This window comes from Lichenostomus cassidix, unplaced genomic scaffold (assembly GCF_008360975.1).
Source record: "Lichenostomus cassidix isolate B80296 unplaced genomic scaffold, HeHo_3.0 HiC_scaffold_46, whole genome shotgun sequence".
NCBI lineage: Eukaryota > Metazoa > Chordata > Aves > Passeriformes > Meliphagidae > Lichenostomus > Lichenostomus cassidix.
The window spans coordinates 3969185-3981377 of record NW_028147597.1 but is presented as its reverse complement, the minus strand read 5'-3'; the positions used below and the strand labels follow the sequence as shown (position 1 = coordinate 3981377).

General features: G+C 54.3%; 1 protein-coding gene across 1 annotated transcript; it reads left to right on the top strand.

The window, feature by feature from the left end:
* Positions 1-9297: 9297 nt before the first annotated feature.
* Positions 9298-10247, top strand: LOC146422014 (olfactory receptor 14A16-like). Its single transcript, XM_085046848.1, has one exon. The coding sequence runs from the start codon at positions 9315-9317 to the stop codon at positions 10245-10247; it is 933 nt and encodes a 310-aa protein (XP_084902974.1). The 5' UTR covers positions 9298-9314.
* The last annotated feature ends 1946 nt before the right edge of the window (positions 10248-12193 follow it).

Below are 12193 nucleotides of genomic sequence, written 5' to 3'. Positions count from 1 at the left end.
TCCACTCTGTGACCCCACACAACCCATTCAGTGATGTCACACAGCCCCCCCATGACATCAGAGCCACTCTGTGACCTCAAAGCTCCTCTCTGCAATGTCCCCCAATGTCACCTTTGGGACAGAGGGACAGGCACCCTCCAGGAACATTTGGGCCCCTCTGCCTGCAGTCCCCAGTGCCCAGAGGTGCTCAGCAGCTCCCACAGGCTGCAGAACCTCCATGCCACCCCTGACAGCCACAAGTGTCTGTCCTTGTCCCAGCAAACCTGGCACCACTTGGAGTCCTGGCCAGAGCATAGCTGTGGAGTGACCACTGGGCTCAGCAGGGCAGGAACCCCTGGGAGCCCCCAAACCCCTCCTGCCCCATGGGTGACTGCAGGAGCTCCAGGGCTGTGCCTGTCCCCATGGCACTGCCATAAGGCTTGGCAGGTTTTCACATCTCCTGCTGTGCCAGGATGCCTGAGGCACCCCAAGACCCCTGACATGTGCTCATATCATCCTCATTTCCCAGTGCCCATGTGAGTCACATCCTGCCCTGGGCTCTGGTTTCCTGCTGCTTCCCTGGCTCTGTCCCTGGGGCATGTCCCCCCCAGGGGACACAGTGACCCCATCTGGGCATCCTGGGGTGCCCTGTGCCCACTGTGGGATGGCCACGAGCAGCTCCAGGTGAGCCAGGTAAGAGGATCCACATCCCCTGGGCTCCAGTGCGTGCTGGAGGACCTCGTGCCCAAAGCAAGGACCCTGAGCCATTGTTGGGATTCAGAGCCCACAGCCAGGAGCCCCTGTTGAGAACAAGCACAGAACCCCAAGCCCAGAACCAGGACCCCCAGGGAACAGATGCTGCAGAGGGTGTTGGATCAAGTTCCTCTGACCGCAGAATATTGGGATTAGTGCAGCTAATCTCTGCCCAAGAGAGCTCTTCATCCACTTTCTCTCTTTTCCTCCCTCTGGCCATGCAGGGAGCTCATGACTTCAGTGTGTGACTCGTGTGTGCAAAGAGCAAATCTGGACAGAATAGGGGCAGGGAGGGTTTGGGGGCAACTTGGGATCTGTGCTGGGCACAGAATGTCTTTTCCATTGGTCTGACAGTTCAGTTTGCTGACAATAAATGAACATCCCTCTGTGTCTCGGGCAGCTCCTTCTGCAAGGAAAGCAGCTGGGAGTTTGTGCCAAGGAGCTGAAGGCTGCAGGTGCAGCCTGGAGTGGAGAAAGATTAGATTAGGGACAGAGTCTGATTGATTGTCAGGCATTAAGGCTCTTGATTTTCATATGTATTCAGAACTGCATTAGGAGTTGCACTGGATCAATATCAATTGGAAATTGTTGATACCAACCTATAAACAGGAAAAGAAAACTAAAAAGGACAAATCAATTTGCTCTGCATTGTCTTTATATATAGTGTATTCACTTTGAATACCCTTCCGAAATCTCTATAATTAACCACAGAAGAACTGAAGACCTAATTAAATAATTCCCAGAGCCTTGTCTTGTAAGGGTGTTTTGAAATGTTGATGAGCCTTTCTCACTGAATTCCTGAACAGAAGAGCTGAAGGCTGAACAAACCTCTGGAGTAGTAAAATTCCTGAGGGAACCTCCAAGTTGCTGAGGATGCATCCTCATCAGAGCAGGAATGAACAGCAATGGGCACAGCTTTCTGGCTGCCCCAGCTTTGGGATGAGCCCTGGGCCTGGAGCAGGAACAGCTCCTGATGGCCACAAGGCCAGGGCTGTTGTGCTGATGTGGGCAGATGGGATGGCAGGAGGGGCTGCAGAGCTCTCAGCATCTCCTGGACAGGAGAGCAGGGCACACAGGGAGCCTCCTTTTCCTTTGGCCAAGCACGTTCCCCCATGGCTAGGCCTAAGTCCTCTGGCAGCTCCAGCTGCTGCTGTGCCCTTCAGAGGGGCTGAGGCCGTGGGGCCACTGCCCAGAGCAGCCTGGCCTGAGCAGGGCTGTGGGGCCAGAGGCAGCTGGGCTGTGCTGGGGAGAGGCCCTTGGTGCTGCAGAGAGCTCAGGGCAGCTGGCAGAGCTTGGAGGGAGCTGGGCTGGGCTGAGAGAAGCTGCCAGAGAAACCATCAGTGTCCATCTCAGCCTGTGTGAGCGTGCAGGGGCAGGACTGAGCCCAGGGCTTGTGGGGCAGAGCCAGGGCCTGGGGAAGGCATGGAAAACAGGCAAGTGGCCGAGAGAGGAGGCTGCTCTGTGCCCTTGGTGGCTGGAGGAGGGAAATGCAGAGCGGCTGTGGGATGGGGTGGGAGATTGAATTCCAGCACACACCGATGTGGGGCTGAAGGACTGAAGGGCTCCTTGGCCTGAGTCTGTCCTGGAAAGATCTCTCAGGCCTCTGTGCTCAGGAAAGCTCCAAGGGAATTCCCGCAGGGCTCGGCCCTGCCCGCCACGGCTGATGTCCCCCGAGCTCCACACTGCTCCGGACTGGTGCTGCCAGTGCCGCTCGGGGTGAGGCTGCTTTGGGGACACCCAGGGCACAGCAAGGATGCTTTGGGGACACCCAGGGCACAGCAAGGCTGCTCTGGGGCTGTGGGCACTGCCCGGCGCTGGGGATGGGGCGAGTGGGGATAGCTGGGCTGTACTGGTGGCACTGGTGGTGCTGGGAGCACCACAGGCTGCAGGTGAAGAGCTATGGGGTGAGCAGATAATGGGAATGGGGTAGATGGGAATGGGGAGATGGGGGGGTAAGATGGAGTGGGACCCCCCAAACCAAGTAGGAGGTGAGTGGGACCCTGCAAAAATCACTGTTTAGCAAATGCAATAAAAGTCACTGTGAATCAAGAGGGATGGTGGGCTACAAACATAAAATATATTATAGCTTCACCTCCTGTAACGAGGAAGATGTTACCAGATGAAAAATCATCTGCACCTGGGGACCTCACACATTGCTTGTTCTTCAGAAACCACTGGCCCATGGATCTGCACAATGCCCATTGTGTAAGAAGGAGAACTGGAAAGTGACCAGCTCCAGTTGTGGCAATTTTTACCAATTCACCAGGCAGTCAGGTGTGACTTTGGGGTCACCAACCACCAGGGAGCACCAAAGTGACCCCCAAGGGCAGAAAAATGCATGTGTAAATGGGAGGGAAATATGTTAATGATTTCTGAGAAATTTTTATCCTATGTATGTTTTTTCCGGGACAATAAATGAATATGTATGTCAAATACAGTCTGTAAACAGGAACTTTCCTGCACTCAACATGCATGGTATTTCAGATGAGATATCCCCTCATGCATCTGGCCGAATCAAGAATGCTGCTTCTAAATGCTACATTGGTGTTAAGGACTTTCTGGCGCTTATTTGCCGATTTTTTGGTAACAATGGCCCCTTGGTTCCTTGATGCCCCTAGCATCACAATGGTCACCTTGGTTCCATGATGCCCTGTACTGTCGCAATGACCTCCTTGGCTTCGCAGTGTCACAGCTGGACTCCTGGTGACATGAGACCCCAGCTGTCACAATGGATCCTTGTTTCCATAAGGTCTTGCTGTGTCACAATATTCTCCTCAGTTCAGTCAGGCCCCACAGTGTCCCAATGGTCTCCTTGGTTCCACAGTGTCAAAATGGCCCCTTGGTTCCATGAAGCCCTGCAGTGCCACACTGGCCCTTGGCTGTACAAGGCCTCACAGTGTCACAATGATCCCCTTGCTTCCACAAGGCCCTGAAGTGTCACAATTGATTCTGTTGGTTTCATGGCACTCTGCAGTGTCACAATGGTCTCCTTCATTCCATAAGGCCCCACAGTGCCACAGTGGATTCCATTGTTCCATGAGTGTCACAATGGCCTTTTGGCTCCACGGGGCTCTGTAGTGTCACAGTGATTTCCTTGATTCCATGAGGCTCTACAGCATTACAATGGACTGCTTGGCTCCACGTTATCCCAGTGGATCATTGGTTCCATGGGGTCCCTACAAGTCACAATGGATTCCCTGTTTCCAGCAACCCCCACAGTGTCACAGTGGCCCCTTAGTTCCATGACACCCTACACTGTCACAATGGCTCCTTGGTTCCATGGGACCCAAAAGTGCCACAATGTACCACTTGGTTTCATTGGCCTCCACAGTGACACAGTGGTTCCTTGATTCTGTGAAGCTGTGCAGTGTCACAATGCTCTCCTTGGTTCCATGAGGCTGTGCAGTGTCAAAATGGCCCCACTGGTTCCATGAGGCCCCAGAGTGTCACAGTGGTCTCCTTGGTTTCCATGGTGCCACACAGTGCCACAATTGTCCCTTGGCCCAATACGGCCCCATAGTGTTACAATGGTTCCTTGCTTCCATGAGGTCTGGTAGTGTCACAATGGATTCCTTGGTTCCATGGGGCTGCAAAGTGTCACAACGGTCCTTTTGTTCAATGAGGCCTGCAGTCTCACAATAGTCTCCATGATTCCATGAGGCCCTGCAGTGTCACAATAGTTTCCATTGGTTCCACTGAGCCCCACAGTGTCACAATTGCCCTTTGGTTCCACAAGGCCTCAAAATGTAAAAATGGCCTCCATGGTTTCATGAGTACCTGCTGTGTCACAATGGACCCTTGGTTCCATGATGCCGTGTAGTGTCACAATGGTCTCCTTGGTTCTGCAGTGTAAGAATGCCGCCTTGGTCCCTTGGAGCCTCACAGTGTCACTATTGTGCCCTTGGTTCCATGAGGCCCAGCAGCATCAGAATGGCCCCTTCATTCCATGGAGAACCACAGTGTCACTATGGTCCCCTTGGTTCCACAGGGCTCCCCAGTGTAACAATGGTCCCCTGGTTCCATGAGGTTCCTCAGTGTCACAATGGTCTCCTTGTATCCTCAGTGTCACCATGGATCCTTTGTTCCATGAGGTTCCATAGTGTATCATTGTCACCTGGATTCCATGAAGTTTCCCACTGTCACAATGGAGCCCTTGTTTTGTGAGGCCCTGATGTGTCCCAATGGACCCATGGTTCCAGGAGGTTCCATAGTGTCACCATGGTCTCCTTGGATCTGCAGTATAACAATGGACCATTGGTTCCATGCAGCCCTGATGAGTTACAATGGCTTTTTGGTTCCATGCAGCCCCACAGTGTCACAATGGACCCTTGGTTCCATGAGGCTTTTCTCTGTCACAATGTACTTTTTTTTTTGATTCCATAAAGTTTCTTGGTGTCACTGTGGTCTCCTTGGATCTGCAGTGTCACAATGGACAGTTGGTTCCATTGAGCCCCACAGTGTCACAATGGTCACTTTGGTTCCATGAGGTTCCATAGTGTCACAGTGGACTCCTTGGTTCTTTGTGGCCCTGCTGTCACCAAATCTCTGAAATATCAGAATAAGACTCCTTAATACTAATTTGGTGTTAAAGAGAGCATCATTTATTCAGATCTGTGGTCCAATGGGGAAATAACTCCTAACCTCACCTGGACTCATGATTCTACAAGCGTCTTGTTAATCTACAGTGGCTACACATGTATTACAATTTACCCATTACCATAAAACCCACCCCGAGTTCCCACGTTCAATCCTTATTTTTTCTATCACTGCACTCTTTAGCCAGATGTTTTCTTTTTCTCTTCCAACAATCCTCACTTGGAAAGCACACCTGGCATGCTTTGTTTCCCTGCTATAAGTTCAAAGGCACAGTAAAAATTGAATTAACCCTTCTGCTATCAAGCCCAAGGCTCTGTGTGCCAAGGCAGAGGCAGGCAGGACGCAGAGCTGTCAGCAAAGGGAGGGCCAGCGAGGTGGGTGTGGTGGTTTTGATTGGCCCAAAACATCAGCGAAGTGTTTTTAACATCTAGGAGAAATTTGGACCCCTCAGAAGCTGTTCTAGTAGGCCTAGGGAGGTGTCTGAGGGGTGGGGTGTGGCACAAAGATGGCTCCTGTGTGTCCTGAGTGCAAGTTCTGGAAGTTTTTACATCAAGTCCAGCAGAGCCAATCTCTGATGGCTCTGAAGGTGATGAACATGCTGCTGGCCAAGTTGGGGCCAATTGGAGGTGCTGGTTACGCCTCTGTGAAAACATATTTAAGAAAAAGTCAAAACAAAGCAGGCGCGCACTTCTTTCACTTTGTAGTTGGAGGAGGAGGAGGTGGAGGTGAAAATATGTGAGGGAGAACAGCATGGAGAGTGCCAAGGTCAGTGAAGAAGGGGGGAGAAAGAGGTGCTCCAGTGCTTTCGGCACCGGAGCTGAAACTTTCTGCTAGCCGTGGTGGAAGCTATGGGGGAGCCAGAAATTCCTCCTGCAGCCCATGGAGTCCGTAAGGATGCAGAAATCCACCCACAGCTCACTCCAGAGGAGGAGGTGGATGCCTGGAAAAGACTGTGAACCAGTGGGAGTCTCATCTAAGAGTTAAAACTGCAAAAGGCCTTGACTGAGAGAGATAGGCCTTGCTCCTGGCATGGAAGCAGCCTGGCCTCAGCTCGGGAGAGTCTGCACAGCACCTTATGGACAAAAGACTCATGTTGCAGCAAAAATTCGGGTGGGATGTTGCTCATGAGATTGGACCCACACCAAAGAAGTTCCTAGAGGACTGTCTCTCGTGGGAAGGACCCCTGGCTAAGTAGAGAACCTCTTTTCCTGATTGGACTGACCAGAAGACCCCTCAACCTGCCCCCTGTCTGTGTTGCTAGTTTGCAAAGAGGGAAAAAGGGGGGGGGTGAGTGCAGAGACTGCTTCTTAAGAGGGTGGGGGTGAGAGCAGAAAACTGTCTGAAGAGAGAGAGAAACAAGTAGAGATAAAGAGTATTTGCAGTAGAAGAATTGTGGTGATGAGTAAATTTGAGAATCTGCTCTGTGGACTGAAAAGAGACCCCACACCCTGCCCCCCCCCACCTGGCTTGTGGATTGTAGAGGAGGAAAGGGGGTGAATACTATAGGTTCGTAAGAGGGAGGGGGGAGTGAACAAAATAATGTATGAAAAGTATATTTTTGCCTTGCATTTATCCTCCAATTCTGTTAGGTAATTAAACACTTTTTGCAACTTTAAGCTTGAAGCCTGTTTGCCCTTTTTCGTGCGTCCTCCTGGCAAGGGCCCTGTCTCAAGCCCACGACAGTGGGGCAGCCGGGGGATGATGAAAGCCTGCAGGGACAGAGGCACAGGGCATGGACAGCGTAGGACAGCCTGGGCTGGAGAGGGCAGAGGGATGTGCAGGAGCTGCAAGGCCCTGACAGAGCCAATTGTGCAGCACTTTGGCCATGGCTGCTGTCCCTGGCCCTGAGGCCATGAGGAGGACACAAGTGACCCTTGCAGCCCTGGGGCCTCATTGCCTCCTTGTCCCTGCCCAGCAGCCTGGCAGGGGCTGCCCCATGGTCCTGCCCTTGGCATTGCACATCCCCACATGCCAGTGCCCCGGGAAGAGCCCTGAGCACTGAGGGAGGGACAGGATCTGCCTTGCCAGGGGCTGGGGCTCAGGCCTTGGCCCTTTGCATTCCTGAAACACATCCAGCTTTGCTCAGCATCAGAGACACCTTTGCCTTGTTTGTCCCAAGCTGTCATCAGTGCCTCCAGTGCTCTGTTCTGACTGGAACCTGGGGACACATTCTTACTTGTGTCCCTCAGTGATACCCATTAAAAGTAAAAGAAACTTTGAGTTTGAATCTGAGTTGTTGAGAAGTTTTTTGAACACTCTCTCAGGGACGGAGTCTCATGTAAACAACATGAAAGTCCTGAGAGGCTCATTAAAGTCCTTGTGCTGTTGCTGTGCTGCTGAGCTGGGCTGGGCTCCTGGCACAGAGGGAACTCCTGGCAACCAAGAAAAGCTTCAAAGAGGCAGCTCTGCTGAGGAGCAGTTTCTTTCCCAGCCCAGCAGGGCTCAGGGTGCTGCCTGCAGGTACCTGAGAGGAGGGAAGCAGAGGCTTAAAGCAACTGGAAGGACAATTCTGAGCTTATTCATGGAGAAATCTTCACAACTTCTGACACAGTAAGTCTCTGGCTGCAGGGATCTTCTCAAGCTGACACATGTCAGCACTGATATGACTGTAAGGATGGCTCTGCTGGTGTTTCTGGTTTGGGGGAGGATGTGCTGCAGAGCGGGGCTGCCCTGGGCACCGTCAGAGGGACAGGGCAGGACAGCTCCTGCTGCCAGGGATGGCTGCAGGCTGGGAAGGTGGGGGTGCAGCCAGGGGTGCCCAGGGCTGTCCTGCAGAGCAGCTCCTGCAGCCCTGAGGGCTCTTTGCCAGGGCAGGGGATCTGCCAGCTGCCCTGAGCACCAGAGCTCTTGTGTCCCCTGGCAGCCAGCACAGCCCTCAGCCCGGGGGCTCGGGGCCCTCAGTCCCCTCCTAGGCCGGCAGAGCAGCACCAGAGATGAAGGGCATCTCTCCTGCCATTGCCCATTGCCTGCTGACCAGGGCCTGAGGGCGACTGTCCTGCACTGCTGCTGCCTGCAAGGGGCTGTGCAGGGCTGGGCAGGGAAAGGCTTTTCCTCAGGGCTCGGCTGTCTGTCTCCTTGCCTTGCTCAGCTGCTCCTGGCATTGCTGACAGGCTCTCTGGCAATGGCAGCTGCAGCTGCAGGGTCAGGCGCAGCCCTTGGGGCTCCTCCTGTGCAGGGTGAGCACAGCAATGAGGTGTCCCAGCTCCCTCTGCCCTGGGCAGCTCTGGGCAGGGCAGGCTGGCAGGCTGGCAATGAAATGACTCTCCTCAAGCAGTTCCATGGCCAGGACCCTTGCTGTGTCCTCGGGGTGTCCATCCAAGCTGTGAGCTGCCTTCCAGGGGACACTGGGGGACAGGAGTGTCCTTGGCCAGCAGTGGGGCTGAGACTCTGAGAAAGGCTGAGCCATTTGGCTCTGCTGTGAGTCCCTCTGCTCTCAGCTGTGTCAGGCTGATTTTCAGGAGAGCACAGTGACTGCCCTGGATCTCAGAAAGGGCAGCTGGGAACAGGTGGAGCACCAGAGCAGCTCCCCTCACCCTTCACTGAGTTACAGCCAATCCTCTTGCCTTGCACAGTTCTCTCTGTTCTCCCTGAGCACAGCAGGAAATCCTCTCAAACTGCCTTTGGCTGTCACTGTTCCTTAGCCCTGGGACGGGAGATGCTGCCAAGCTCCTCTGCCTTAGGGGCAGTTTGGTCTGATGAAGACCAGCCCAGGACTGGTCCCTGTCCCCCATTGCCATGACCCCACTGCTGCAGAGCAGAGCTGACTCCTCGGTGTCCATGGGCAGAGCCACTGCTTGTGACAGCAACAGGGCCAGATCCCAGCAGAGCTGCAGGCATGGGGCTGGAGGAAGAGCTCTGAGAAAAGGGAAATTGGGTGACAGAGTGGGGCAGGGCTGGGAGAAAGGGCTTGGACATTGCTCAGGAAAGTCTGCCCTGACTTGTCACTGTCTCCTCCATGAACAGGTCCCCATGTCAAGAGGATCAAAATGTCCAACAGCAGCTCCATCAGCCACTTCCTCCTCCTGCCTTTCGCAGACACACGGCAGCTGCAGCTCCTGCACTTCTGCCTCTTCCTGGGCATCTCCCTGGCTGCCCTCCTGGCCAACAGCCTCATCATCAGCGCCGTAGCCTGGAACCACCGCCTGCACACCCCCATGTTCTTCTTCCTGCTCAACCTGGCCCTCACTGACCTGGGCTCCATCTGCACCACTGTCCCCAAAGCCATGCACAATTCCCTCTGGGACACCAGGGACATCTCCTACTCAGGATGTGCTACACAGTTTTTTTTCTTTCTTTTCTTCATTTCAGCAGAATTTTCTCTTCTCACCATCATGAGCTATGACCGCTATGTGTCCATCTGCAAACCCCTGCACTATGGGACCCTCCTGGGCAGCAGAGCTTGTGCCCACATGGCAGCAGCTGCCTGGGCCAGTGGCTTTCTCAATGCTCTGCTGCACACAGCCAATACATTTTCCCTGTCCCTGTGCCATGGCATTGCCCTGGGCCAATTCTTCTGTGAAATCCCACAGATCCTCAAGCTCTCCTGTTCACACTCCAAACTCAGGGAACTTGGGCTTCTTGTGGTTAGTGTCTATTTAGGATTTGGATGTTTTGTGTTCATTATTTTCTCCTATGTGCAGATCTTCAGGGCTGTGCTGAGGATCCCCTCTGAGCAGGGACGGCACAAAGCCTTTTCCACATGCCTCCCTCACCTGGCTGTGGTCTCTCTGTTCCTCAGCACTGGCATTTTTGCCTACCTGAAGCCTCCCTCCATCTCCTCTCCATCTCTGGATCTGGCACTGTCAGTTCTGTACTCAGTGGTTCCTCCAGTACTGAACCCTCTCATCTACAGCCTGAGGAACCAGGAGCTCAAGGCTGCAGTGTGGAGACTGGTGAATGGACGATATCAGAAACAGTGAAGTTGTTGCCAGTTTCTGGAAATCACTTTATATGTGAGTCATCCTTGATTGTTCTTGTGGTTTGCTTGTGGTTTATTTTCTTCCTTTGCATTATTTTTTTAAATATTGACAAAAAATAAAGGTCATTGTTTGTGCCATTTGTTATTTTGCTTCTCTCCATCTTCTCTTTGGGCCACAGCCTGTGTCAATGAGATGTGCTCTCGGTGGCTTTAAACAAACTGAAGGATCTCCCAGCCAAGTTTTCACCAGAGATCCCCTTTTGTTCCCTTCTGTGGAGCTGCAGCAGCAATGTCTGTGTGCAGAGCTGGGGCAGATCAGGGGTGGCACAGCAGCTGTGCCAAGGAGCAGCAGCACTTGGTGTTGCCAGTGCTGCTCCCGTGCCACTGCCCTGCTGCCCTGCTGCCCCTCGTGTTGCTGTAGGGCCTGAGTGCTCTCGGGGTCGCTGCCAGTGCTGGGGGTGGCAGTGCCGGGGCTGCAGCAGGGACAGGCCATGGGCACTGCTGGGGCACAGCTGACGCCTCAGGGCAGGGCCTGGGGGCTCGAGGCTCCTTGCCCAGGCTCTCTCCAGAACACGCCCAGGCCAATGCTGAGCAGAGAAAACCCCCGTGAGCAGCTGCAGGGTGGCCGTGGGCAGGCTGGGGGCAAACAGCATGGCTGGGGCTCTGCAAGGTCCCTGGGGGAGCCGGGAAGGAGCAGCAGAGCAGGGGCTGATCCATCCCCACTGCACTGGACAGCCCAGGGCAGCGTCCCAGAGCGTCCTCATGGAGCTGCCAACAACATCCCCCCTTGGCAGCCCTGGCCTCTCCCCCAGCTCCCAGAGCTGCTTGATCCTTCCAGGCAGAGACACGGCAGCACTGGCTCAGGAGCCCTGTTTGCATTGCACACAGCAGGCGTGAGCACCCCATGCTGTTGGTGTGGGGAGATGAACCTGAGTGAGCACAAACACCATCAGCCCTGGGGGCCAGCAAGGGCTGGGGATGGGAGGGAAACCACTCAGCTTTGTTGTGTCCTCTGAAGTCAGCCAGAAAGTTTGTTCCCATGAGCTGTGAGTTTCCTGTCCCACTGCAGACGTTTTTGCTCAGAGCCAGGGCTGCCTGGCAGCCACCCCCAAACAGCCCTGAGCATTTCCTTTGCTTCACCTTTGCTTTATTTCCTCTCTCCTGCTCCAGATTTCTTCCCATTTCCCATCCCTGTCCCCTCCCCTGCAAACAGCCCATCCCTGTTTGCCCTTTCCTCTCTGGCCCCACTCCCCATTTCAGTTCCTGACTTGGCACCATGGGAACATCCCTTGGTGAGCAGGATCATCCTACAAGTGCTTCTTGAATTGTCTGCAGGGTCCTGCAGTGCCTCGTGCTGTTCCCTTGCCAGAGGCAGCACAGGCCAGGGGGCACATCTGGACTGCTGTGTGTGGCTGTGAGGCTCCCTGTTGTGGGGCAGTGAGGAGGAGCTGGAGAGGCTCTGCAGGACTGACAGGATGGGCTTTGGGGCCTGTAGGGAGAAGCTGAGGGCCATGGGCTGCTGGACCTTCTGCAGAGGAGGCCCAGGGCTCATCCTGCAGCTGCTTCAAGGGTGCTTTCAGAGAATTACAGAATCAAGGAGGTTGGAAAAGACCTTTGAGGTCATCAAGTCCAACCTGTGACCTAACACCACCTTGTCTCCCCTGAGCCTCCTCTTCTCCAGGATAAACAACCCCAGCTCCAAACTCAGCCACTCCTCACAGCACTTGTGTTCCAGACCCTTCCCCAGCCTTGTTGCCCTTCTCTGGACACACTCCAGCCCCTCAATGTCCTTCCTAAACTGGGGGCCCAGAACTGGACACAGCACTCGAGGTGAGGCCTCACCAGTGCTGAGTACAGGGGAAGAATCACTGCCCTGCTCCTGCTGGCCACACCATTCCTGATCCAGGCCAGCTGCCATTGGCCTCCTTGGCCACCTGGGCACACTGC

Bases quoted from the DNA above. Each gene is read 5' to 3' on its own strand.
- LOC146422014 (XM_085046848.1), top strand. From the start codon at position 9,315: ATGTCCAACAGCAGCTCCATCAGCCACTTCCTCCTCCTGCCTTTCGCA.